The following is a 24,568-nucleotide window of genomic DNA, read 5'->3' as shown; positions in this document are numbered from 1 at the left end:
AGATGGTTGGCTGGCTGAATGGATGGATGAATGAGTAAAATATCGTAAATTCTTTTTTTTTTAATACCTTAAAATATTTTCAAAGATGCAGACTCAAATCACTAAAGGAGCCAGAAAAAATTGCACAGAAGTTTAGTTTCTATGCCTATTCTCTTTCTTTTTTTAAGAATTGCCACTGAGAATCTATAAAAATAGATGGGTATTATTCTCCTGTGCTTGCTCTTTTTTCTAGATCATAAAAATCTTTTTTAGTGTTTGTATTTTGAATATTTAGCAATCATTTCTTTTAAACTGTTACAGCTTTAAGTCTGACTTTGAGATAAACTTTTTATTAATCATGCACTTGTTAATCATATACTTGTATCCTAATTTTCAAGTTATTGTTTGTGAGAATGCTTTGTCTGTTAAAATCTCAAACGGATTCAGGGATAGAAGAATAAAATACAAGCACACTCAGCTTTTCTCCTTCCTTCTGAAAGTGGGTAGAGGATTGTGGGTTTGTATCTCGGCCATCAATAGCTGTGTGACATCGGGTTCTGCCACTTAAGGCCCAAGGACAGATCAGTTCCCCTGAGAACTGAGTTACCACATCTAGAAAATTGTACTTTTAATGTTCAGGATCATTGGAAGGAAAAAGTGTTGTAGGTAAAATACCTAGTCTGATCTGGGCTCGATAAATGATGGCTATGGCTAGCTTGAGAGATTGGAGGGTTACCTCCATAGGTGACTAAACAGACTAAAGCAGAAGTTCATTTTATGACATTGTACCGCAAAGGTCTGTCTGTAACCCTGTAAGAAAATGGCATGTCCCTTACTCTCTAATCAGTACCACCAGCATCTACTTGAGTATCAGCAGCAGTAGATAGACCAGCATTCAAAAGCACTTTTAACACTGTCAAGCACTACACACAAATTAGCATTATAAAGGTTAAATCTGATCATCATATGCTTGGCACAGTAGGTGGCCCCTAGTCAGGGTTCCGTAAAAGTAGAAGTTTGTTAATACTGTTCAGAGTGCCAGAGCTGCCACTGCTTTTGTGTGTTAGATAACATTTGAAACAGATGGGCTATTTTGAGTTTCTGGATAATAGGATATTTACTCTCAAGTTAACTTAAAACTTGCACTTCATTTTCTCTTTTTATATATGTATGGTATTTAATACCATTTAAAATATTCCTCATTAAAGTATAAGAAGTTGTTTTATCTTTAAATAAATATAAGAAAAAAGTCTTGATTGTATGAAAAATGAATTCTAAAATATCCTTTGTCCTATAAGGCATCAGTCACTTTTTTTCTGCTGGATCTCTCTACTCTCTTTCATCAAATATTTTTGGACATTTGATGTTTTGCTTTAGCTCTTCTTTGATTATGTTTGAAGCGAAATAAAGATTTATTCTTCTCATTGCATCTCCAGGCATCTGGTTGTGTGTCAGATGGTACCAAAGGAAGAAGAGCCCCTTTACCTTTACAAGGGCATGAGTTATTGTGGGACAAGATTAGAGACGGCGCCCTCCAGTGTTCCTCGTCAAGGTATTTCAACTGTTTATGTCTAACCACTTTCCTGTGCAACAGACTGAGAGCGACTTGGGTCCTGGTTCATCGTCGACATGCACCGTAGTCTGGTTTGGTATTATGCAGTTCAGTTTACTAAGGAAATATTACAAAGTAGGTAGTCACTATAAAAGTTTAGATGGATTCATTTTGCTAATTCCTCACTAAAGGGAAAGGGGACCCTGGCTTGTACTATTTGCCATCACTATTCATCCAAGAAAGGATTTTCCCCAAGACAGATCCTGCAGCGCTGGTGCTCACCAGTTTACACGGCATAGGTAGTACTGGAGGACCTTACCACTTGAGGACTCGTCATTTGTGATTTGAACACTCAACCATATGCTTTGTAGAGGAGGCAGTAATTTTTCAAATGATTCATCATGTTTAACAATTACGGAACACTGCCTGTAAATAAAAATGATAAGTTGTTGGTCTTATAGAACCTATGCCTCTGATAGCTTTAACTGTCAAATGCATTTCCAGTGTCAGAGTTTGGATATGAGATGAAGATGGTAGAAGGGAAGGACTCAAAGATCAAGAATGAGACCTCCTAGCGGAGGTCTCCTTCCCTCGTGGTGCCCTGGTAGACACTGCCTGCCAGCGCAGGAGACATGGGTTCCCTCTCTGGTCTGGGAGGACCCCGCTGCCAGGGAGCAGCTAAGCCCACGTGGAACAACCTCTGAGCCTGTGCCTGGAGCCGGGAGCCACAGCTCCAGAGGCCCGCAGGCCCAGACCCGCGCTCCGCAGGAGAGGCCACCGCTGTGAGCGGCCACCACTGCAGCCAGTGTAGCCTCACTCTTGGCAACGAGACAAAAGAATCAAAGACATCCTGTAGCAAGCTGGAAGCAAGCACATGCAATCCCTGAGGGCGCAGGTCTTCTCTTGGGCCTTTCCTTGGGGAGAGCTCACCTGTCAAGGCCTTGTGGGGGTTTGGGGGGAGAGGAAAGGAGGGCTATTGCTAACTGCTCTGTCTGGAAATTCCTGATGCTTTAGCTCTCATCGGTTGAGCCAGTCTGCCGTGAATGTAAAGAATGACCTCAAGAAAGCAGTAGTCATCTTTCCTAGTCAGTCAGTTTAGTCACTCGGTCGTGTCCGACTCTTTGCAACCCCATGGACTACAGCACACCAGGCCTCCCTATCTATCACCAACTCCTGGAGTTCACTCAAATGCACGTCCATTGAGTCAGTGATGCCATCCAGCCATCTCATCCTCTGTCGTCCCCTTCTCCTCCGCCTTCAGTCTTGCCCAGCATCAGGGTCTTTCCCATTGAGTCAGTTCTTCGCCTCAGGTGGCCAAAGTATTGAAGTTTCAGCTTCAGCATCAATCCTTCCAATGAACATTCAGGACTGATTTCCTTTAGGATGGACTGGTTGGATCTCCTTGCAGTCCAGGGGACTCTCAAGAATCTTTTCCAACACCATAGTTCAGAAGCATCAATTCTTTGGCGCTTAGCTTTCTTTAAAAGAAGTAAAATATTATAATTGAACATACCTGTGAATAGAAAGCTTGGAATTAACTAATACTGATATAACTGAATAACAAACAGAATTTATCATAATGGGCAGCTTACAGTTTTTTTCCATAGAAAAATATGTTTCCAAATGTTTCCAACATCATTTATATTTTAACCTTATTCCAATTGATGATCCTTTTTACACGATAAGTTTCATAGTACAATTTTTTAAAGGATTATAAATTTATAATTAGAAAACTAGTTTCAAAAATCTATCTTTGCTACTTACTAACACATGACCGGAAGAAACACAAGCTGGAATCAAGATTGCCGGGAGAAATATCGATAACCTCAGATATGCAGATGACACCACCCTTATGGCAGAAAGTGAAGAGGAACTAAAAAGCCTCTTGATGAAAGTGAAAGAGGAGAGTGAAAAAGTTGGCTTAAACTCAACATTCAGAAAGCGAAGATCATGGCATCTGGTCCCATCACTTCATGGGAAATAGATGGGGAAACAGTGGAAACAGTGTCAGACTTTATTTTTTGGGCTCCAAAATCACTGCAGATGGTGACTGCAGCCATGAAATTAAAAGACGCTTACTCCTTAGAAGGAAAGTTATGACCAACCTAGATAGCATATTCAAAAGCAGAGACATTACTTTGCCAACAAAGGTCCGTCTAGTCAAGGCTATGGTTTTTCCTGTGGTCATGTATGGATGTGAGAGTTGGACTGTGAAGAAGGCTGAGCGCTGAAGAATTGATGCTTTTGAGCTGTGGTGTTGGAGAAAACTCTTGAGAGTCCCTTGGACTACAAGATCCAACCAGTCCATTCTGAAAGAGATCAACCCTGGGATTTCTTTGGAAGGAATGATGCTAAAGCTGAAACTCCAACACTTTGGCCACCTCATGAGAAGAGTTGACTCATTGGAAAAGATTGATGCTGGGAGGGATTGGGGGCAGGAGGAGAAGGGGACGACCAAGGATGAGATGGCTGGATGGCATCACGGACTCGATGGACATGAGTCTGAGTGAACTCCGGGAGATGGTGATGGACAGGGAGGCCTGGCGTGCTGCGATTCATGGGGTCGCAAAGAGTCGGACACGATGGAGCGACTGAACTGAACTGAACTGAACACATGACCTTAGCAGGTTACTTAGCCTTTCTGCCCCTTTGGTGATTTGTTTAGAACGGTAATGTCTTCCCAATACTTGACTGGGTTATCCTGAAGATTAGATAAAGATAATGAATGTGACAGGTGCTTTGAAGTTCTGAAACCTGCTTATTACTAATGTATTACTGTATGCCAGCCATTGCTTTGTTCAGATATTCTGATTTTCTCTTTCCAGGGCAGTATGTCAATATTCGCTGCAGCCACCTTCAGGGAGAAAAATGTATTCTGAGTAAGAGCTCTTTGACTGCCTCATTTTGCTTAGTGGAAATGAAGAATTAGGCTCACAAATTTTTATTAAATAAGTCAAGATTGAACATGAATTTTTCTTTACAGTCAGCTTTGGGGTTTGGTCATATAGTACACACTAAATTTGAGAGAATTATTAATGATTCTTATTAATATTATTGATAATATTATCCTGAAATATCTGAAATAATTATCAGTCACTTCATTTTTATGTCTAGTGGAAATTGGTCCCTAGATTAATAATACTTGCTAATTTTTTATAATCAGTACCCATAATTTTTATAAGTAAAAATCATGAAGATGAGATTTAGAGAAGTGCAGCCTTTTGATAGCTCAGGATACCATTCTTGGGCTTTTTTCACCTCACCAGGTTTTTTTTTTTTTTACAGATATTATGCTTCTGAACTTGAAAGTTGTTTTAGTTGGGACTGCATTTTTTCAGGGAAAGCAATCTTTTTATAGCGTTTCATTTGTTCTCAAATTTGCTGCCTATGAATTGGTTTAAAAGCATAATTTTTATGCAGTAGTCTTCTGCTGGGTATGCCAGTTAACTCTTCCCCTTGACGTTTGCTTATTCCGTAACTGAAGTAGACTTAGGCTTCCCTGGTGGCTCAGCGGTAAAGAACCCACCTGCCAGCGCAGGAGGCGTGGTTTCCATCCCTGGGAGGGGAAGATCCCCTGGAGAGGGAAATGGCAACCCACTCCAGGTTTCCTGCCTGGAGAGTCCATGGACAGAGGAGCCTGGTGGGCTACTTGGTATTTACATTCTCTGTCAATTCGCTGATTTTTAGCTAAGTAAGATCGAACTTGTAATAGTACCCTACTTTTTGTGTGATAGCTACTAAAATATATAACTCAGAGTATAACAGAGACCTGTACCCAAGTAATTAAAAACTACCACTATATATATGTACACACATTTTTTCTACTCGAATATTTTTCCTTATCTACAGACTTGTCAAGAAAAAAAATATTTTTTTCTGCTCAATAAATTTCTCCACCTTGAAACCAGATGCCCTCCTTGGAGCAGGAGAGGATTTCATCGTTTAAGTTCCTGCTTCTCTGGATGACCTTCCTTTTTCCCTTCTGCCTCACAGAGGGATTCACGCCTCTGTGGCTGGACCTGGCCAGGAGCCCGAGGCCATTTAAAATGCTCCTTAGGAACACAGCACGCCCGCACAGGGTCGCCCCTAAGTTGCCCTCTTGCTCCTTTGCCTGGTTGCTTTCTGCTTCACTTAGTCCCTGCTGCTTCTTTACTTCCTGATCGGCGTTACAGACATCTACGGAATATTACTCCATTAGGGAATACTTTCTCATCTTTAGTAAATGTCCTTGCATAATTTGAGAAGGTAGACATATATTTGTTTTATAATGTTCTTCTTGATGATGTGAGATGGAAGTGCGTTTGTAATAGTACAGATATTTCAGTATAGGTACTTACGCATCCTCTAATTTTCAGCGTAAATAAGCAGTAATTTTTTTTAATAAGCAGTAACTTTTATGCTGTATATCACTTTGCCTTCACAGTGAAGAAGAACTGTTGTATCTGAGTTTCATTGAAGATGTAACAGATGAAATTTTGAAACTAGGTTTATTTTCAAACAGGTTAGATTTTTTAAATTGTATTGTGGTCATTGAATTGTACATTAAAAACTCTTAGTTTGGTGTTAATTTTATTTATTTTCACATATTAGGAAATGGAAATTATATTGCTTTCTTAGGGGACCATATTCTTATAATTGATACAAATTATAAAGAACATTTAATTCGTACTCTTCCAGGGGATCCCTGGTGGCTCAGATGGTAATGAATCCACCTACACTGCAGGATACCTGGGCTCGATCCCTGAGTTGGAAAGATCCCCTGGAGGAGAGCATGGCAACCCACTCCAGTCTTCTGGCCTGGAGAATCCCATGAACAGAGGAGCCTGGTGGGCTACAGTCCACGGGGTCGCAAAAAGTCAGGCACGACTGAGCGACTAAACACAGTTCATACTCTAAGGCAGGTTCACAGTTTAGGGGAGGTAGAGAAAAGAGTAGATTTTATTCATCTAAATACGGTTACATCCCTTAAATACAAAGAGCAAATTGCCGGAGGGGGGGTGGTGGGTATGGGGGGAATGAGGCAAAACGGTTGAAGGGAGTCAGGTACAGACCTGCAGTTATAAGCAATCAGATCAGGGGGCTATAATATGCAGCGGTGACAGCTGTCCTGAACACCATATTGTATATTTGAAAGTTGCTAGAAGAATAGATCTTAAAAGTTCTCGTTACAAGAAAAAAAATTATTCTGTAACCATGTAGTGGTGACGGATGGTAACTAGACTTACTGTGATTATCTTGCAGTATATACAAATAACAAATCATTATGTTGTATTCCTTAATAAAATGTCAACTATACCTCAATTTCAAAAAAATCTTATCACAAAGAAAAAGAAAAAAATGGTATGCACATTTGAAGGAAAACCATTAAACTGTCTTTATTCAGAGATGACATCATACATGTAAAAATCCCATAGAGAGAGAAGACAAAAATACGATGTCTTTTAGTTTAGAATAGGCTAGCACACTAAATTGCTGCTGCTGCTTTCAAAATTCCATCATCTCTTTTTACTATCTGAAACTGTCATGAAGATCAAAAGCAGGCTTTTTTTGTTACGACTGTTACTGGTAACGTGAGGACAAGTTAAAGACTAGGTTTGCACACAGCCAGTGAAAGGGGAAGTTTGTAAAACCATCTTAGTACTATATATCTTAAGGAACCCGTTGTCCCGAACCAGCTTGAACTTTTATTTAGCTGAAATTCATTTAGATAAAACTTTATGATATGTATCAGAAGACCCTACTGTGTATATGCTACGTGCTTTCCCTGTCATAAGAGTATGTCAAGTGCAGACATGTTTAATAAGTTGTTTCTATTTAACAACGTGAATATACATACTACTACTGAACTGTAAATTTTAAAATTGGTTAAAATGGTAAATTTTATGTTATATAGTTGTTGTTGTTTTTTTTAACCACCACCAGAACAAAAACACTGCCTCCAACTGTAAATCAAAAAAATAAGATTAGAAGCCAAAACAAAGTTGACATGAAAAATGCACATTCATGCTTAAGAGCATTAAAACTCACATTTTTCATTTAATAAGGCTTTTTACTGTGACAATTTTTATAGTAGCACAATAAAATGGAATCAACCTGCATATTGAATAGTAAGGTTCAGTTGAATAAATTTTAGAAGGTTTATAATAGTAAGGTCTGTTCAGATATTTTAAATGATGTTGCAGAAGTGAATTTATTGATACATAAAGATGTTCAAAATAATATAACTGATTAGAAAACAGTATAGATATCAAAACAGTATGTATTATTTAATCCCAGTTTTCATAAAGAAATAAATATGCATAGACAAGTGCCGAGTAAACATCAGTGATAGTTGTAAATTATAGTATACAGATTTCTTGGGCTTTTTAAAAATTTCAAAATCAGAAGAATAATTAAATCTAAGATTGTCTCATGACTTCATTGATAGTAACAAATGGTAACAAATGAGTAGTTTTCAAAAACCCAACTGATACACTCCTGTGGTAGCTAGACAAGGCTGGTATAGCTGAAAGAATGTGCCTGGAGCCAGACACTCCTGAGTTACAGTCTCTTCGTGGCTTGTGACCCCGGGGAGACAAAATCATGTAGACGGGCCGTTCGCTCATCTGAAAACGGGCTTCCAATACCTTTCTCTGCCAGCGTCGGCTTCCCAGGTGGCACTAGTGGCTAGGGACCCGCCTGCCAGTGCGGGGGAGACAAGGCCCCCCAGAGGAGGGCACGGCAGCCCACGCCGGTCTTCTTGCCTGGAGAATCCCGTGGACAGAGGGGCTGGTGGGCTTCAGCCCGTGTGGTCACACAGAGGCGGACATGACTGAAGCAACCGAGCACACGTCTGTTGGTCATGATTAGAGATAAAATGATTATCGCGTGTCCAGCACAAACGGATCCAGCCGGGTCTCCCGCACTGTAGGCAGACGCTTTACCGTCTGAGCCACCAGGGAAGTCCACAGTAAGTGCTGACTTTAGCTTACTATGTCAGTTTACCCTGAGTGGAATATCTTTGCAAGTATAATTTAGGAAACATTGTCAAGTAACGCTTTATAAGAGTTATTTTAGAGTTTGCCTTTGGAGGATGAGTGTATGTGACCGAGAAAAGGAGGAGGGAAGGCTTTTGGTGTTTGTGAGAGAGAGAACGGATACAGGGCTCTTTAGTGGGGGGCGTTACAACCTCATGTCAGACAGTTTATTTCACAGAAATGTAAGCAGTGTGCAGTCTCAGAAGAGACATTGGCATCTGTTAACATAACTGAAACATAGTAGAAGTCAGACTAGCTTCCACACTGGAGAGCTTGATAGAACAGAGAAGGATTAGGGTCTGTATCTTTGAAAAGAAAAAGGGTCTAAACTCTATGTAGTCGGTTTTCTGATTTTGAGACCATTAACATTTATATTTATCATTTGTAGGTTTCTGGAACGACTGTTTGAGAGACATATAAAACAAAATAAACATCATTTGGAGGAGGTTTGTCTTAACTTTATAAGAAAAATCCTAATATAGAAAGAATTGTCAAGTTTTACCTTTCTCTCAAAGAATGCATTAAAAGCAGATACTTTTTTCTCTTGCCCTCTCTGTGTATGTGGGGAAAGGGGAGATACAGGCAGAAGGAGGAGGAGGCAGTATTAACCCCGTGGAGGTGAGCAGCGCTGCAGCACCCTTGACTAGCCTAATTAATATAATTACTCTTGTATTTTTTTAATTCCAGGAAAAAATGCGCCGGCTGCTACACGTCTTAAAGGTGGACTTAGGCTGCACGTCCAGGGAAGGCTCAGGAAAGCTAGATGACGTGGATACGTTGCATTTACGTGATGTTGGAAAGGCTGAGAATTTAGAACAAAATGAAAATAAAAGTGAACAAGATTTAATCATTCAACAGGAACGTCAGGAATACCAAAAAGCTTTGAATATGTTATTGACTATACCAAAGGAAGAGAATGAGAAAATCTCTTCGAATGAATTTTTCCTCCCCATCTATAAATCAAAGTATTCAGAAGGGGTTATCATTCAGCAGGTGAATGAGGAAACAAATCTTGAAACTTCAGTTTGGGATGAGAAAAATGGAAGCGTGTCAGACAGTTTGCTAGACCAGGAAACCTCCGTGAGCGTCATTGAAGGCGACAGTGACGCAGAGAGGGCTGAGACCTCCACGGAGCTGTGTTGCCTCAGCACGGCACTCGTGCCTTCTGCTCAGTTGTGCAGAATCAAAGACAGCCAGGAGGTGGAAGGACCAACTCTGAGAATCATGGAAATGAGCATTGAGGACTGATCTTGGATGTCTGATCTTCACTAATAAATATCCCAAATGGCCAATCATTCAATATTCCTTTTACTTTTTTTTTACTTTTATATGTTAAGAGTTCTGTATTTGTCTTCTGTGTTGTATAATAAATTACTATAAATTTAGCAGCTTAAAACAATACACATGTATTATTTATCGCACAGTTTCTGTGGATCAGGAGTCCAGGTACAACTTAGGCGGGTCCTCTCTGCCTTTGGTCTCACACACCTACCAGCCAGGGCTCGGCTGGGGTCACGGGGGTGACTTCTGCTTCCAGACTCTCCCAGGTGGTTGGCAGGGCGTCTTCCCTTGTAGCTTTTGGTTTGAAGGCTTCCGTTTCCTGCTGACTGCCCACTGGAGGCTGTTCCCGTTCCCTGCTGCGTGGCCCTCTCCGTAGACCGCTCACAGCGTGGCTGCCTGCCTCTCAGGCTCACAGGAGAATGAAGGAGGCTCTGCTAGCCAGACAGAGTCTCAGAAAACAGTCATGACGTGGTGTGTCACAGGAGTGACTTCCATCACCTTTGCCATATTCTTTTGCTTAAAAACACACGTGTATTACACAGAGAATTTACTGTGTAAATTTACTGTGATAATGATGAGAATCAGAAAAGTAAAAAGATTATCTGAATCAGGGTTTTCTAAATTAACAGTAAGGATCTATTTTTAATTCTTCTGAAATGAATGCCTTTTTTGCTGATGCTAAATATACGTAGATAGCTGTAAAGCTAAATTTGCTATTGGAAAAAATGGTTCATGCTTGCTTGTTTGAACTGAAGCTAAATGCAGTGCTTACCTTTATGAAAGTGAAAGCGAAGTCGCTCAGTCGTGTCCGACTCTGCGACCCCATAGACTGTAGCCTACCAGGCTCATCCATCCATGGGATTTTTCAGGCAAGAGTACTGGAGTGGATTGCCATTTCCTTCTCCAGGGGATCTTCCTGACCCAGGGATCGAACCCGGGTCTCCCTCATTGCAGGCAGATGCTTTACCGTCTGAGCCGCCAGGGAAGCCTTTATAGAAAGAGGTAAAAGACAGAAAAAAGCGAGACCTTTTTTGTTTTGGCAATTAGGCAATTTACATTTATTTGGAACAGAGGCTAACCACAGTCTATAATATACTCCTTGTCGTAAAATATAGTGCTCTTTAAATAGAAAATATTCTCTACCCTTGGGATCAGCTTATTCCCCATGTCACTTCTTAATTAAACTAAACCTTTCTGTCTGCCACTGGAGGAGTTTGGTACGACAAGCAAAATCATATCTGTCCATAGTATTCCTTAAAATTTTCTACCTCTTTTCCTGTATTTGTGATTATTAAGAAATGGGAGCATTGTAAAGTCAGAAATTTATGATTGCATATTACTGATGCTATAAAATAAAGATGTTCTAAAAAAGAAAAAAGTCACAGGTCTTGCCCACATTAAGAGGCAGGATAGAAGGGTGTGAATGCGAGAAAGTGAGAATCACCTGGCTCCCCTTAGGGCCAGTGGACCACAGTTTCTGAAGTCCCTTTATAGGGGAACGGATCTCACCTAGACATGAGTGGTTCTGCAGGCCCTGGGGGAAGGGCCTATAACCTGGAGCAGCTCCTAAAACATTAAGCGTTGTCTGCTGCCATGTTGAGGCTTCCCTGGTGGCTCAGATGGTAAAGAATCCGCCTGCCAAGGCAGGAGACCTGGGTTCAATCCCTGGGTCAGGAAGATTCCCCTGGAGGAGGAAACGGCAACCCTCTCCAGTATTCTTGCCTGGAGATCCCCTGGACAGAGGAGCCTGGCGGGCTACAGTCCACGGGGTCACAAGAGAGTCAGACACAACTGAGCAACTAAACAACAGTATCTTTCATTTCTTGCCTCTAATTTCCTACAGTATCTAAAGCCTCAAGGCCTTTCTAATAATCAGTGAGCTTGGATGGCCTATTGGCTGAAACGCCATCCCTTCTTGTGCAGATGAACATCTACCAGGCCCAGTCTGATGCCCTCCCCTTGCCTGTACACTTCATGAACAGGATCCTTAACTGAACTCAGACATGTCTCAGAAGACTCACCTCTACTTAGGTCTTTTCAACCACTCACAGTAATGGAAATATTTGAGTGTTAGATAACGGTTTCATGCCTGGGCACCATGGAGGATAAAAAGATGAATCAGAATATGGGTGATAACCCAAATGTTGTTCTAGAAATTTAGCAATTTCCTCCAAGTATCTCATTCTTTAATGCAGGCTTTTAGCATTCTTTTGCCCACACAAGTGTTTCCCAAAAGGTGGTGCATATCACTGGAGGTATTAGAACTGATTTCTGGTGGTGGGTGGGAAACTTCAGAACCCAGGCTCAGGGACAGCCTGCAGTACGGTCAGGCTGGGTACCCAGTGTCAGGCCCCTGATCATCCTGCCGCATTCTTTCCTTGGCCCTGCCGACCCTCTGCTCTCACCTGTGGAGTTTTATCTTACCCCCAACAACAAAAGATGCGAAGTACAGATCGGGCAACTGTGGAAAATCTAAACTGCACGAAGATCTGTCAAAATTCCGAAATAAGGGATTTGCTTGGCTTTCGGACTTCTAAATATACTGTTTTATCCAAGAAATTAGCCATTTTCTAAATCATAGAGAATAAATTTCAATATTATAAGTCTAAAAGACTGTATTTGCATAACTTACTATTGCTAAGTCGCTTCAGTCGTGTCTGACTCTGTGCGACCCCACAGACGGCAGCCCACCAGGCTCCCCCGTCCCTGGGATCCTCCAGGCAAGAACACTGGAGTGGGCTGCCATTTCCTTCTCTTACTATTAATAAGAGAGATTGAAATAAAGGATTATGTAAAAGCCATTCTTTGAAACATGTTACACAAAGTACGTACATGGGCTTCCCTGGTGGCTCAGCTGGTAAAGAATCCGCCCGTGATGTGGGAAAACCCCGGTTCGATCCCTGGGTCGGGAAGATACCCTGGAGAAGGGATAGGCTACCCAGCATGGTGCTCTGGCCTGGAGAACTCCATGGACTGCGCAGTCCGCGGGGTCACAAAGAGCCGGACACGACTGAGCGCCTTGCACTCCACTCTGCAGCCTGCGGTCCTCTTTCACCCGCTGTGACCTCTTTCTTGGCGCCCGCCCGGGTCTCCCGTCACTCACATGTCCCCCCCTCCATCCCGTCTGGGGCTGCCCCACTCTTCCAGCTCCCAGGGCCCCTGCCTTCGGCCCCAGCCTCACCACCACGAGGCCCGCACCCCCTTCCCCTGGTCAGTCCCCCATTTCCCTCCTTCGCTGGAGCTTGCTGCCTTCTTGCTGCGCCTCCCCACCTGGGGCCTTGCCCCAGACTCCCTGCCTGCTCTGACACGTCCGTCTTCTCTACCTTCCAACTCTGGGTACAGCCTCTTATCTGAGGCCATGGCCCATCCTGACTTCCTACGTTTTAGGGTATTCTGTTGTTATCCTCAGGATTCCCTGTAAAATTTAAAGAGATGAGCTGGTTTAAAGATTTTTTTTTTTTTGGTGTAAAGAAACATTAAAAGTGGTTCTCAGATGGCCAAAGTTCTGTAAAGGTGAAGTGAATGGTAAGTCTGGGAAACACAGGCTTAGTCTCAGATCAGGATATTAATTTCTCTTTCCCTCCGCTTCTCCCACAGCTCATTCTGATTTGCAGAGTCGTCGATGAGTGTTTTGAGCCCAGTTGCTCAAGTTTGATTCCTTATGAGCTGTGACTTTAAGCTGGTTACTAACCTTCCTCCTGCTTTTCATGTGTTGAATCGAGTAGTTACAGAGCCTTCATTGCAGGGCTGTAAGAAGTTAAACAGGTTCTTTGAAAAAGACTCACAGGCCGCTACTCTTACTGTCAAACAGACCAACAGACCATGTCACTCCTTTAAAACACAAGCCAAACTGAGTTTCCTCTTGCTAATCAGAAAAGGTACAGGCCCCTTTGCATTTGTTTATAAAGTCATGTTTTCCTCCCAATTCATCTCTCACCAGGCTCACCCAAGCATCCTCAGCATCTTAATTGCTTCTTCCCAAATAGGTCCCTCCCCTCTCTGCACTTGCCGTTGGCTCCAAACACCATCTCCCCCCTGGGGTCCCATGGGGCCTGCACTGACAGCCCAGAGGGAAGGTAACATGGAAACCTTGAGCTGCTGCTCCGACAGATGTCCCCTGCTCTGGGTGAGACCTTCCACGTCTGCCGTGAGAATTATCATACTGTTTATAATCTAGTTGGTCTCCCGTCCTGGCGCTGGGCTTCTCAAGAGAAAGAACCCGTTTCTCTTTGGATCCTCAAAGCACGGATGCATTTGTTCATGCACAGAGACATTTTTGACCTGGAGGGGATGTTTAGCTCTAGACAAGGTTTTAGGGAAACAGGACAGATATTTCCTCCTCTCTTACACTCAGAGGGCAAATTCCCTATTTAAAAGGAGCAATGTAGCAAACTGCTAAATTACATGAAAATTTCCTCATTTGCTCACATTTCAAATGGTTTAAAATATAAATTAGCATTCTCCTAAGAAGCTTTAAAAAGCCACATTTTTCCCCCCAGTGAAAACAATTAGAAAAAATCAGAATAGCTTTTATGAGGCAAGATGACAATTCCCCAAGTGGTTGCTTTAGCTGTGTGGTCACCGACAAATTATTCTGGGCCTTTGTTTAAAAAGAGTTCAGATTACATGATCCAAAGATTTCTCTTAGTTTTAATATGCCAAAGTTAATCTTAGTTTAATTCTTAGGTTCTTTAGAAATTATAAATTAAATAATCTTCACCTAGATAAGTGGAGACCCCTCATCACCCTTCATGTGGTAGTAGAGTCTTGGAAAGCCATCTGCTAAACTCACATTCTGGTGATCAGAGATGCTCTCAAGCGCGATGCCTTGCCCAGACCTTTTAAAAGCATCAGGTGCACCCGGTAATAGCATATCCCCACCAAAACAAAGCTGTGTGTTGAATTCTAAGGCCAGGGAGAAGACGCTTTGAATTGGGGTAAAGAAAGCTTTGCTCCGAAGCCGCCCTTAGTCCCTTGAGAACTGTCCTGTACCAACATTCAAGTTTCGAGGCAAAAATGCCTAGCAGTCCTGGATGCTAGGGTTCCACACTCACCTTCTAAGATTTTAAAACAGGTGGGTTGAGGTGGGCCAAGATGGCAAAGTAGAAAGACCCTGACCTCACCTTCTCTCATGGGCATACCAAAATTACAACTATTTACTGAACACCTATGAAAAATACCAGCGCCTACAAAAAAAGTTCTCCAACTAAAAATATAAAGCAGGACTCACAGATGGGTAGGAGGGGTGGCGTTGCATATGATCAAATCGCATACCCCCAAGGTGGGCAACCTACAAATAAGAGAATAGTTACAATTCCAGAGGCTCTCCCCAAGGAGCAAGGGGCCGGAGCCTCACACTGGGTTCCCCAACCCAGGGGTCCTGCACCTGGAAGATGGACCCCCAGCATGTCTGGGCTTTGAAGGCCAGCATAGCTGGCTCTCGCGAGTCTCAAATTCAGTCCTAAATAGAACCCCATTCTTAGAGGGCTCACGGAAAATCTCATCTTCCAGAACCGAGGGTGGAAACAGTAATCTGCGTGAAGTCTGGGTTGGACGTTCCTGCCAGTCTGGAGCGTCTCCTGGAGCGGCACGGGCCGCCGGAGCCTGCCCTGGGGACTCAGGCACTGGCGGCAGCGCGTGGGGAGCTTGTTCTACCACGTGGGCGCTGGTGCCTGTTAGGGACCAAACGACGGTCTCTAGGACCTGAGTCATGTTTACCAGAAAGAGACAGGATATGCGCTCATCCTGCCTGGCCAATCATGTAACGCCAGCTACTCCTGTAACTGAGACAAAGAACTGCCTGTATATAAGCCACCATACTCCTTTGTTCACGGCTCTTGTCAGATTCCCTTGTGTGGGATGAGACTTGGGCCCTAGCGCGCTAGGAATAAACAAACTCCCTTCTTGCGTTTGCAATACTGCGGTGGACTTGCTCTCTTGGTCGGTTTGGAGTTACGGGCTCGGAGCATAACAGTGCCAGCCAGCAGCATTTTGGAATCACCCTCTAGCTTATTTGGAGGCAGGCATGGCAACCCACTCCAGTGTTCATGCCTGGGGAATCCCATGGATAGAGAAGCCTGGTGGGCTACAGTCCACAAGGTCTCAAAGAGTCCAAAACGACTGAGCGACTTTATCTATCTATCTGTCTCTAGCTTATTAGCCTCAGGACCCAGCTCTGCCCCTGCCCACAAGCTTGTAGGCACCAATACTGGGGCACTTCAGCCAAACAGCCAGCTGGGCAGGGACTCAGCCCCACTGACCTGCAGATTGTTGTTTAGTGACGGAGTCCTGTCTGACTCGTTGTGAGCCCATGGACTGTAGCCCACCAGGCTCCACTGTCCAGGGGATTCTCCCGCAAGAATCCTGGAGTGGGCAGCCACGCCCTCCTCCAGGGGACCTTAGGCAGGCTGCCTAGAGATCGCCCGAGCTCACAGCTGCCCCGGGGCCCAGTGCTGCTCGCGGGTGGGCCGCGTCCTGGCCCCGGCGCACAGCAGGGGACTGGAGCCCCAGGCCTTCAGCCAGAGGACTCAGGACTGAGCCCCCTCCACCAGCCCGGGCCGCGCCTTGGCCCCCGGGCCTCTGCTCTGGCCGCAGGGCCGGCCCACCCGGCAGAGGGCTCACCACGGGACAGCCACTGGGCCAGCTCTGTGAGCCCCACGGGCAGACACGCGGACGGCCCGACACCGGCCTCCGGCCCCGGCCCCCGGAACAGGCCAGCGTCTCGCGTCTGTCCAAACGGCCCGTCTTCGAAGAAACCACAAACGACAAATGCTGGCGAGAGTGTGGACGAAAGGGACCCTCGGACCCTGCTGGCAGGAGTGGACACGGGCCCAGGCACTGCGGAGGGCAGTGCGGAGGTCCTCAAGGACGGAGAGCAGGAGCGCCACAGGGCGCGGCGGCGCCAGCGCGGACGGCACACCCGGACGCGAGGAGGAGCCACGCTGCCGACGGCACACCCGGAGAGGAGCCACGCGTTTGAAAGGTACATGTACGCCAACGATCATAGGATTATTTACAATAGCTGAGACGTGGAAGCAACTTAAGTGTCTATCAACATATGCATGGATAAAGCAGATGTGTTGTGTATATATATATATATAATATGTATATGTGTCTGTGTATATGTATATATATATATGGGATGGAATACTGCTGCTGCTGCTAAGTCCCTTCAGTCGTGTCCGACTCTGTACAACACCATAGACGGCAGCCCACCAGGCTCCCCCGTCCCTGGGATTCTCCAGGCAAGAACACTGGAGTGGGCTGCCATTGCCTTCTCCAATGCATGAAAGCAAAAAGCGAAAGTGAAGTCACTCAGTCCTGTCTGGCTCTTAGCGACCCCATGGACTACAGCCCACCAGCCTCCATCCATGGGATTCTCCAGACAAGAGCACTGGAGTGGGCTGCCATTGCCTTCTCTGGATGGAATACTACTCTGTCATAAAAAAAGAATGAAGTTTTTCCATCTCCATCAACATAGGTAGACTTGGAGGGTTTTATGCTTAGTGAAATAAATCAGAGAAAACCCTTACTGTATATCACTTACATTTGGAATCTAAAAAATACAACAAACTAGGGAATATAACAAAAAAGAAACATATCTAAAAAACTAGTGCTTACCAGCCAGGAGGGGGATGGGGGAGGGTTACACAGGTGCAGGGGGTTAAGAGGCACAAAGTACTGGGTGTAAATAGATGAGCAACAAGGGTTTATTACACAGCACAGAGAATATACCCAGTTTCCTAATAACTATAACTGGAGTATAACCTTTAAAAATTGGGAATCACTGTGTTATATACCTGAAACATATATATTGTAAGTCAAGTACACCTCAATTTAAAAAAAAACTAGAAACAATTTTTTAAAACGTGAGTCAACCATTGTTTTTCCCATGAAGAGAATATTATTTTATAAGTTTTCTTCTGCTGCTGTAACAAGTTCCACAAACACAATGGCTTAAAATAAAACCTACCAGCTTACAGTTCTGGAAGCCAGGCGGCATATAATCAAGATGTTGCCAGGGCTGCATTCTTCTTGGAGGCTCTGGGGAGAGTGTGTTTTTCACCTTTCCGAGTTTTCAGCGGCTGCCTGCATCCCTTCCCCTGGGGCCCGTGCCTCCATCGTCAAGGCCAGCAGTGTGGCATCTTCAAACCTCTCACCTCTGCCTCTCTCATCACGCCTCTGCTCACGGCGACCCTCCTGCCTCCCTCTGAGAAAGACCCTGTGGTTCCTCTGGGCCTACCTGGATAATCCTGGACAATCTCATCTCAAAAACCTTGATTTAATCGCATTTGCAGAGTCCCTTTTGCTATGTAAAACATTCATAACTTCAGGGGAATAGATTGTGGACATCTTTGGGGGCCCATCAGTCAACCACGACTGTAAATATCATTGAGTGAGTGAGTGAAGTTGCTCAGTCATGTCCGACTCTTTGCAACCCCATGGACTGTAGCCTACCAGGCTCCTCCCTCCATGGGATTCTCCAGGCAAGAGTACTGGAGTGGGTTGCCATTTCCTTCTCCAGGGGATCTTCCCGACCCAGGGATTGAACCCGGGCCTCCAGCATTCCAGGCAGATGCTTTAACCTCTGAGTCACCAGGGAAGAAAAATGGTCTAAATAAAGACATAGTCAACCTATTGACTGTAGCTTGGCTATGTCATGAATCCCAAGTTGCAGTCTACAGTGAACATTTATGACTTTTTCATTCTGTTTCGGATTCAGAATTTTTAGACATGGGATATACCTCAAGAATCTGGATTTCAACACACTTACAATGTTGCTGTTGCTGAGCCAAAAATAAGCCCATTAATAAATGAAGTGGACATTCAACTAATGACACATTGCACTACTTTGTCCATCCTAATGGAAATCAGCCCTGAATAGTCATTGGAAGGACTGATGCTGAAGCTGAAACTCCAATGCTTTAGCCATCTGATGTGAAGAACTGACTTATTGGAAAAGACCCTGATGCTGGGGAAGACTGAAGGCAGGAGAAGAAGGGGACGACAGAGGATGAGATGGCTGGATGGCATCACCAACTCGATGGACATGAGTCTGAGTGAACTCCGGGAGTTGGTGATGGACAGGGAGGCCTGGTGTGCTGCAGTCCATGGGGTGACAAAGAGTCAGACACGACTGAGCGACTGAACAACAAAATAAGCAAGGTGGACACTCACCTAATAACAAGTTGCACCACAGGGATGATTCTGTGAGGAGAAGCTCTGCCAACCTGCAGGGAAGTACGTAAATATCTATTCTTCAAATATATTAATTGTTCAACAAATGTCCTGATTCACAAAGTTGGCTATTTTGACAAGATGCATTCTAACTTGAGCTTAAAGCTCAATATTCAGAAAACGAAGATCATGGCATCCGGTCTCATCACTTCATGGGAAATAGATGGGGAAACAGTGGAAACAGTGTCAGACTTTATTTTTTGGGGCTCCCAAATCACTGCAGATGGTGACTGCAGCCATGAAATTAAAAGACGCTTACTCCTTAGAAGGAAAGTTATGACCAACCTAGATAGCATATTCAAAAGCAGAGACATTACTTTGCCGACTAAGGTCCGTCTAGTCAAGGCTATGGCTTTTCCTGTGGTCATGTATGGATGTGAGAGTTGGACCGTGAAGAAGGCTGAGCGCCGAAGAACTGATGCTTTTGAACTGTGGTGTTGGAGAAGACTCTTGAGGGTCCCTTGGACTGCAAGGAGATGCAACCAGTCCATTCTGAAGGAGATAAGCCCTGGTATTTCTTTGGAAGGAATGATGCTAAAGCTAAAACTCCAGTACTTTGGCCACCTCATGCAAAGAGTTTGGAAAAGACTCTGATGCTGGGAGGGATTGGGGACAGGAGGAGAAGGGGACGACCGAGGATGAGATGGCTGGATGGCATCACTGACTCGATGAACGTGAGTCTGAGTGAACTCTGGGAGTTGGTGATGGACAGGGAGGCCTGGCGTGCTGCGATTCATCGGATTGCAAAGAGTCGGACATGACTGAGCGACTGAACTGACTGACTGATTCTAACTCGTAAGTGACTGATGATGGTGGAAATGTGTGATGCCTGTAAACGACTAAAAGAAACATCTATTGTCTGGAACATAATTTAAAATAACCCATTGGAGACATGGGACTAATTACATACCTCTGCAGTAAGAACTGAAATGAAAAAAAAATAGACAGAACAGCTGTAATCGTCCTGTTCACACACAGATAATGTCTTGCTTCAATATTTATTTTATGGCAAAAATAGACTATAATATATTCACTTCACATATATTACATTCGTTCAAACTCTTTTGCCTATTAAATGTACACACTTTTACAAACCAATGACAGTTCAGATTTAAGCTCTTCTGATTATACATTATATATTGTTTTTACACTGTTGATCACCAGACAGTAGCACATAAAATTGCTTTTTAAACTAGAAAATACTAGACAACTGCATATACGATGTGATTCTGAAAAGGCAGAATTCCCAACGCATTGCTTGAATTATAGGGAACTTTCTGAGAGAATGTATTTCATAAAAATTGTCTCTAAATATTTAAGTTTCTGTGGACATTTGAGTCATAGTAACAGCAGTTGGAAGTTTTAAATACATTATTATCCAGATATTCATTTTTAAACTATGCTTTGCTTGATTTGCTATGGGTGGGGTTTGGACTGCTTCAGTTTTTAACAAAGAAATACAACAAAATCCTGTCTTGTTGCAGTGCAGTCTTCATCTGAACTAAGCAGCATTGTTAGAAGTCGGAATCTCTCCCTCTTGAGCACAACAGAGTCAAACACTGAGGTGGTTTCACAGGAAAACATTTAACGTTTCGCATGATAAAAACGGTTTTCTATTTTAATGTAAAAAATTACTTGAGAATACAGCAAAAAGCAAAAAATATATTCTGAAGGCCCAGTGCCAACCTTCAGAGTAAGGTTTAACTGTTCAAGTTTTTTAAGGCTTAATACTTTAAAAAATATTTTTATTTTCTCCCCTCATTTTCAATGTGTTGCTTAGAAATTGAATACACTGGTAACTGTGTAATAGCTCAATTCTACAACAAGAAATTAAGCTTTAATATAGAATTGAAAAAAAATCTAATATGGAGAGTCTAAATGGACACTAACAGAAAAATCTTCAAAAACGTTAAGAATCATCCCTGTACAACTACTTCAACTTCTCTACTGAGCCACAAAACCAAACTACGCAAATAAAACCCACCAAAGCACTACTGATCTAGAAGTTGTCACAAGTAATAGCATTTTTTTCCTTTTGTTTTTTTTTCTTTCATCTTTTTGTTTTGTGGGCTTAAGATTTTGGTGTTTTTTTTTAAAATCTCGTTTTTATTTTGCCTTTTCTGAAAATGTTCGTCATCTGTAGAGAACATTTGCTTTTTTTCAGGCTATTTGTTAGGCTGACAGCACAGTGCGTGTGGCCAGTGGTGTCCGACTCTTGCGACCGCGTGGACGGCAGCCCGCCAGCCTCCTCTGTCCATGTGATTCTCCAGGCAAGAGCCCTGGAGGGGGCTGTCATTTCCTTCTCCAGGGGATCCTTCTGACCCAGGGATGGAACCTGTTCTTTTTTGCATGTCCTGCATTGACAGATGGATTCCTTAAGACTGAACCAGTATGGTAATTATTCCAGTAAAAGCACAAAACCATTAGGTCCCTTCAGGACAGTTAACTGTAATATTAAATCCTGTTTCAAGAAATATTTCTCATTCAATAGTCCATTAATTTCATGTGATTTCTAAATTTCTGGAAAAAGATGTTTGGAGACTCTCGTAGCATTTATGACAGAGCAGTTGGACCTGTGATATTTGCAACTCTTATGAAAAATGAGTGACCAAGCTTATCCTCCTCGTTTATTTGTTCAGTTCTCCTCAGCTGATAAAGGAGCGCATGGAGATGGAAGGCCATCACCATCACGTCTACCCCAAAAAGTGAGGGCCAACCAGGATAACCCAGATAATCCAACCGTCTGAACTTCCCTGGTTGGTACAGACCTGCTCCTGAGAGTGAATACATCTTTTCTTCACTAAGCTTTCAGAGCTTGAATTTAAAATACACATGAGCACTAAAAATGTTGGTGGTGACAACCGAAATAAAGGAGTGGTCTTTATACAGTTTAAAAAACCCCCTAACAGTCAGTTTAAAATTGCAGATTCATTACACTGGAATCATCAACAGCTATTGCCAGTGTGGGGGCACTATAGATTCAAAGCCAAGGCATCTTTGAGATTTTAAATGGTCCTTTTATACAACACGCCACAAAGATGTTTAATGGACGGAATCATGTTCAAAAGATCTACCTAGTAAGTAATTTTTGAAAACTTTCCAACAGCACGTTAGCCATACTGTTAGTTCTATGTGCACGCTTGTGTGCTAAGCTGCTTCAGTCATTTCTGACTCTCTGCGACCCCACAGACTGCAGCCCACCAGGATCTCTGTTCATGGGATTCTCCAGGCAAGAACACTGGACTGGGTTGCCATGTCCTACTCCAGCAGAACTTCTCAAGCCAGGGATCAAACCTGTGTCTCTTATGTCTACAGGTAGTTCAATTTTTCCCTTCTTGTCACTCATTTATATTTATTTTTAATATTAAAAGCATAATTTAAGATAAGTATATGGTTACTCATTGAAAAGGACCCTGATGCTGGGAAAGACTGAAGGCGAGAGAAGGGGACAACAGAGGATGAGATGGTTGGATGGCATCACCGACTCGACGGACATGAGCTTGGTGGACTCCGGGAGCTGGTGGTGGACAGGGAGGCGTGGCGTGCTGCAGTCCATGGTGTCGCAAACAGTCGGACACGACTGAGCAACTGAACAACAGCAACATACGCTTACTAACTCTTTCTGAACCCAGCAACATATTGGATAAAGTTCAGATTTACTCGTTTTTAGAAAATGAGTATTTTACATATTTCTGGAAATACGCCACCAGCCAGGCCCACCTCGCACGTGTGACCTAGAGACACTCCAGCTGTGGGGACACTCGCCGTGGGACTCCTATGTCCTCAGCTGGGGGTCGCAGACCTCCTGCCACCTCCCTGGCCCAGGCCCACCGTCCCCCCCTCCCCCAGGCCAGGACCACCCAAAGGCAGACACGCGGCAGAAGCAGACAAGGCGGGGATGTGCTGCCAGCTCACCCGCCTGTGGCCGGCGCCCTCACGGGGGTCTCGGCACCCCACTCACCCACCCCCGTCCGACCTTCACATGCCACTCAAGTTTCCCAGACAAACGATGGGACACTCGTGACGTGGAACTCCCTCACGAAACACTTGTCAATCCGACTTCAGTTGCTTGCTGAGGCTCAGGCCCCACTGCCGGGCAAACCCGAATTGCTCCTGTGCTCTGGCCAGCAGGGTGCAGTGGGGAGGAGAGTTGCCCTGTGTTTCTCTCGGAGTACTGATGGTGAGGGTGTGACGACCTTTTCAGGCCCCTGTGGTTTCAATAAGCTTTGGGAGAACAAACCAGAGTTAGGGCCCACTTACAGTAATATTTCCCTTTGTAGACAATACTCTCAATAGTTTCACATACATCGGAACTTATAGAGCATAATTTTTATTTGGGAACTACCTGTACTATGCCAGTTTAACCACCCAAGGAGCCTTTTGATTATTTTCTAAAATCCTCCGTCTACACACCCCTAACACCTGCAAACCTTAAAGCACCAAACTTTCCGATTTTTTTCTCATTTAAAAAAAAGTTATATTTAGGGTAAATGAAGCTCTTATTGCAGGACTTTGAAAAACTCATGTTCTTTCAAGAATTGTTTTCCCAGACTATTCCTAATGGACCTAGCCCTCTTTTTGAAGTGTCTGTCTCTCAGTTCAAAAAAAAGGGTCCCCTCTAATTTAGACCATTTTAATAAACTTTAAACTGGAGATATTAGCTTCTTCTACCTGAAATGTTGATAGAAAGCCAATTCCCTAAATGTCTATCCAAAAGAATTCCCTTTAAAAGTCTGATTTTTAAAATGATTTACAATAAACTGTAGTTCTTTATATTTTAATAAGACCACTGAAGTGGGTTTGACCCTGGGTCTCCTGCATTTCAGGCAGATTCTTTACCATCTGAGCCACCAAGGAAGCCCAATGTAAAGTTTTATATTACATGTAATGAGAACATTTATATTTCCTTAATATTGTGAAATTAAGTTACCGACCCACTTGAAAGGACTATTTTCTTTTCCCGATGAAGCAGTAGAGAGGCTGCCATGCCACGCTGCTGTCAGCCCATCCTCACTCCTCCCTGGGGCTTCTGTCCCGGCCTTGGTCTTCCCAGGACCTTCTGGGCAAGCACAGCCTCTGTCTCAATCCTGCCAACACGGTTTGAAGGCTACATTCTAGGGCTTACTGAATGTTTCACAGTGGATGTTCCAGAAGGAAATAAGTAATGAAGATTGCAATTCCAAATGAGGTTCTAAAATGAACACTTCCCGTGTTCAAAACTATCCACTGGAGCATTTTATCTAAAGATCCCACTGATCAGGAGAACTGATACCAGAGACGCCAGCGCTCGTCACTGGAAAACACTGGTTTGTAACCTACTCTGTCTGAAAGTGCATGTTTTGGTAATTTTGATATGAAACTAAGAATGTCAACAAACAAATAAAAGACACTAAAATACTGATGCACTGTGTAAGCTTGGCAGACAGAAAATCCTCAACTCAGACATGGTGAGCCGATGAAACCTCAACATTCTACAGTTTGACCTTGAAAAGCATATTACTTC

The 24,568-nt window shown here is 43.6% G+C and overlaps 1 protein-coding gene across 5 annotated transcripts in view; it reads left to right on the top strand.

The window, feature by feature from the left end:
- SPATA7 (spermatogenesis associated 7) overlaps positions 1-9,946 on the top strand; it is a 42,393-nt gene extending 32,447 nt beyond the window's left edge. For 4 of the 5 annotated variants that reach the window (XM_018053886.1, XM_018053887.1, XM_018053884.1 and 1 more), the window contains 5 exons: positions 1,416-1,531; positions 4,357-4,410; positions 5,955-6,032; positions 8,936-8,993; positions 9,235-9,946. In XM_018053886.1, the coding sequence (XP_017909375.1) occupies positions 1,416-1,531; positions 4,357-4,410; positions 5,955-6,032; positions 8,936-8,993; positions 9,235-9,795 (867 nt within the window). In that variant the 3' untranslated portion in view covers positions 9,796-9,946. The remainder of the gene's footprint in view (positions 1-1,415; positions 1,532-4,356; positions 4,411-5,954; positions 6,033-8,935; positions 8,994-9,234) is intronic. The other variant, XM_018053885.1, reaches the window with a different exon arrangement.

Source organism: Capra hircus, chromosome 10 (assembly GCF_001704415.2).
Source record: "Capra hircus breed San Clemente chromosome 10, ASM170441v1, whole genome shotgun sequence".
NCBI lineage: Eukaryota > Metazoa > Chordata > Mammalia > Artiodactyla > Bovidae > Capra > Capra hircus.
Note: the sequence above shows the minus strand (reverse complement) of the source record. Positions and strands in the feature narration are given on the sequence as shown.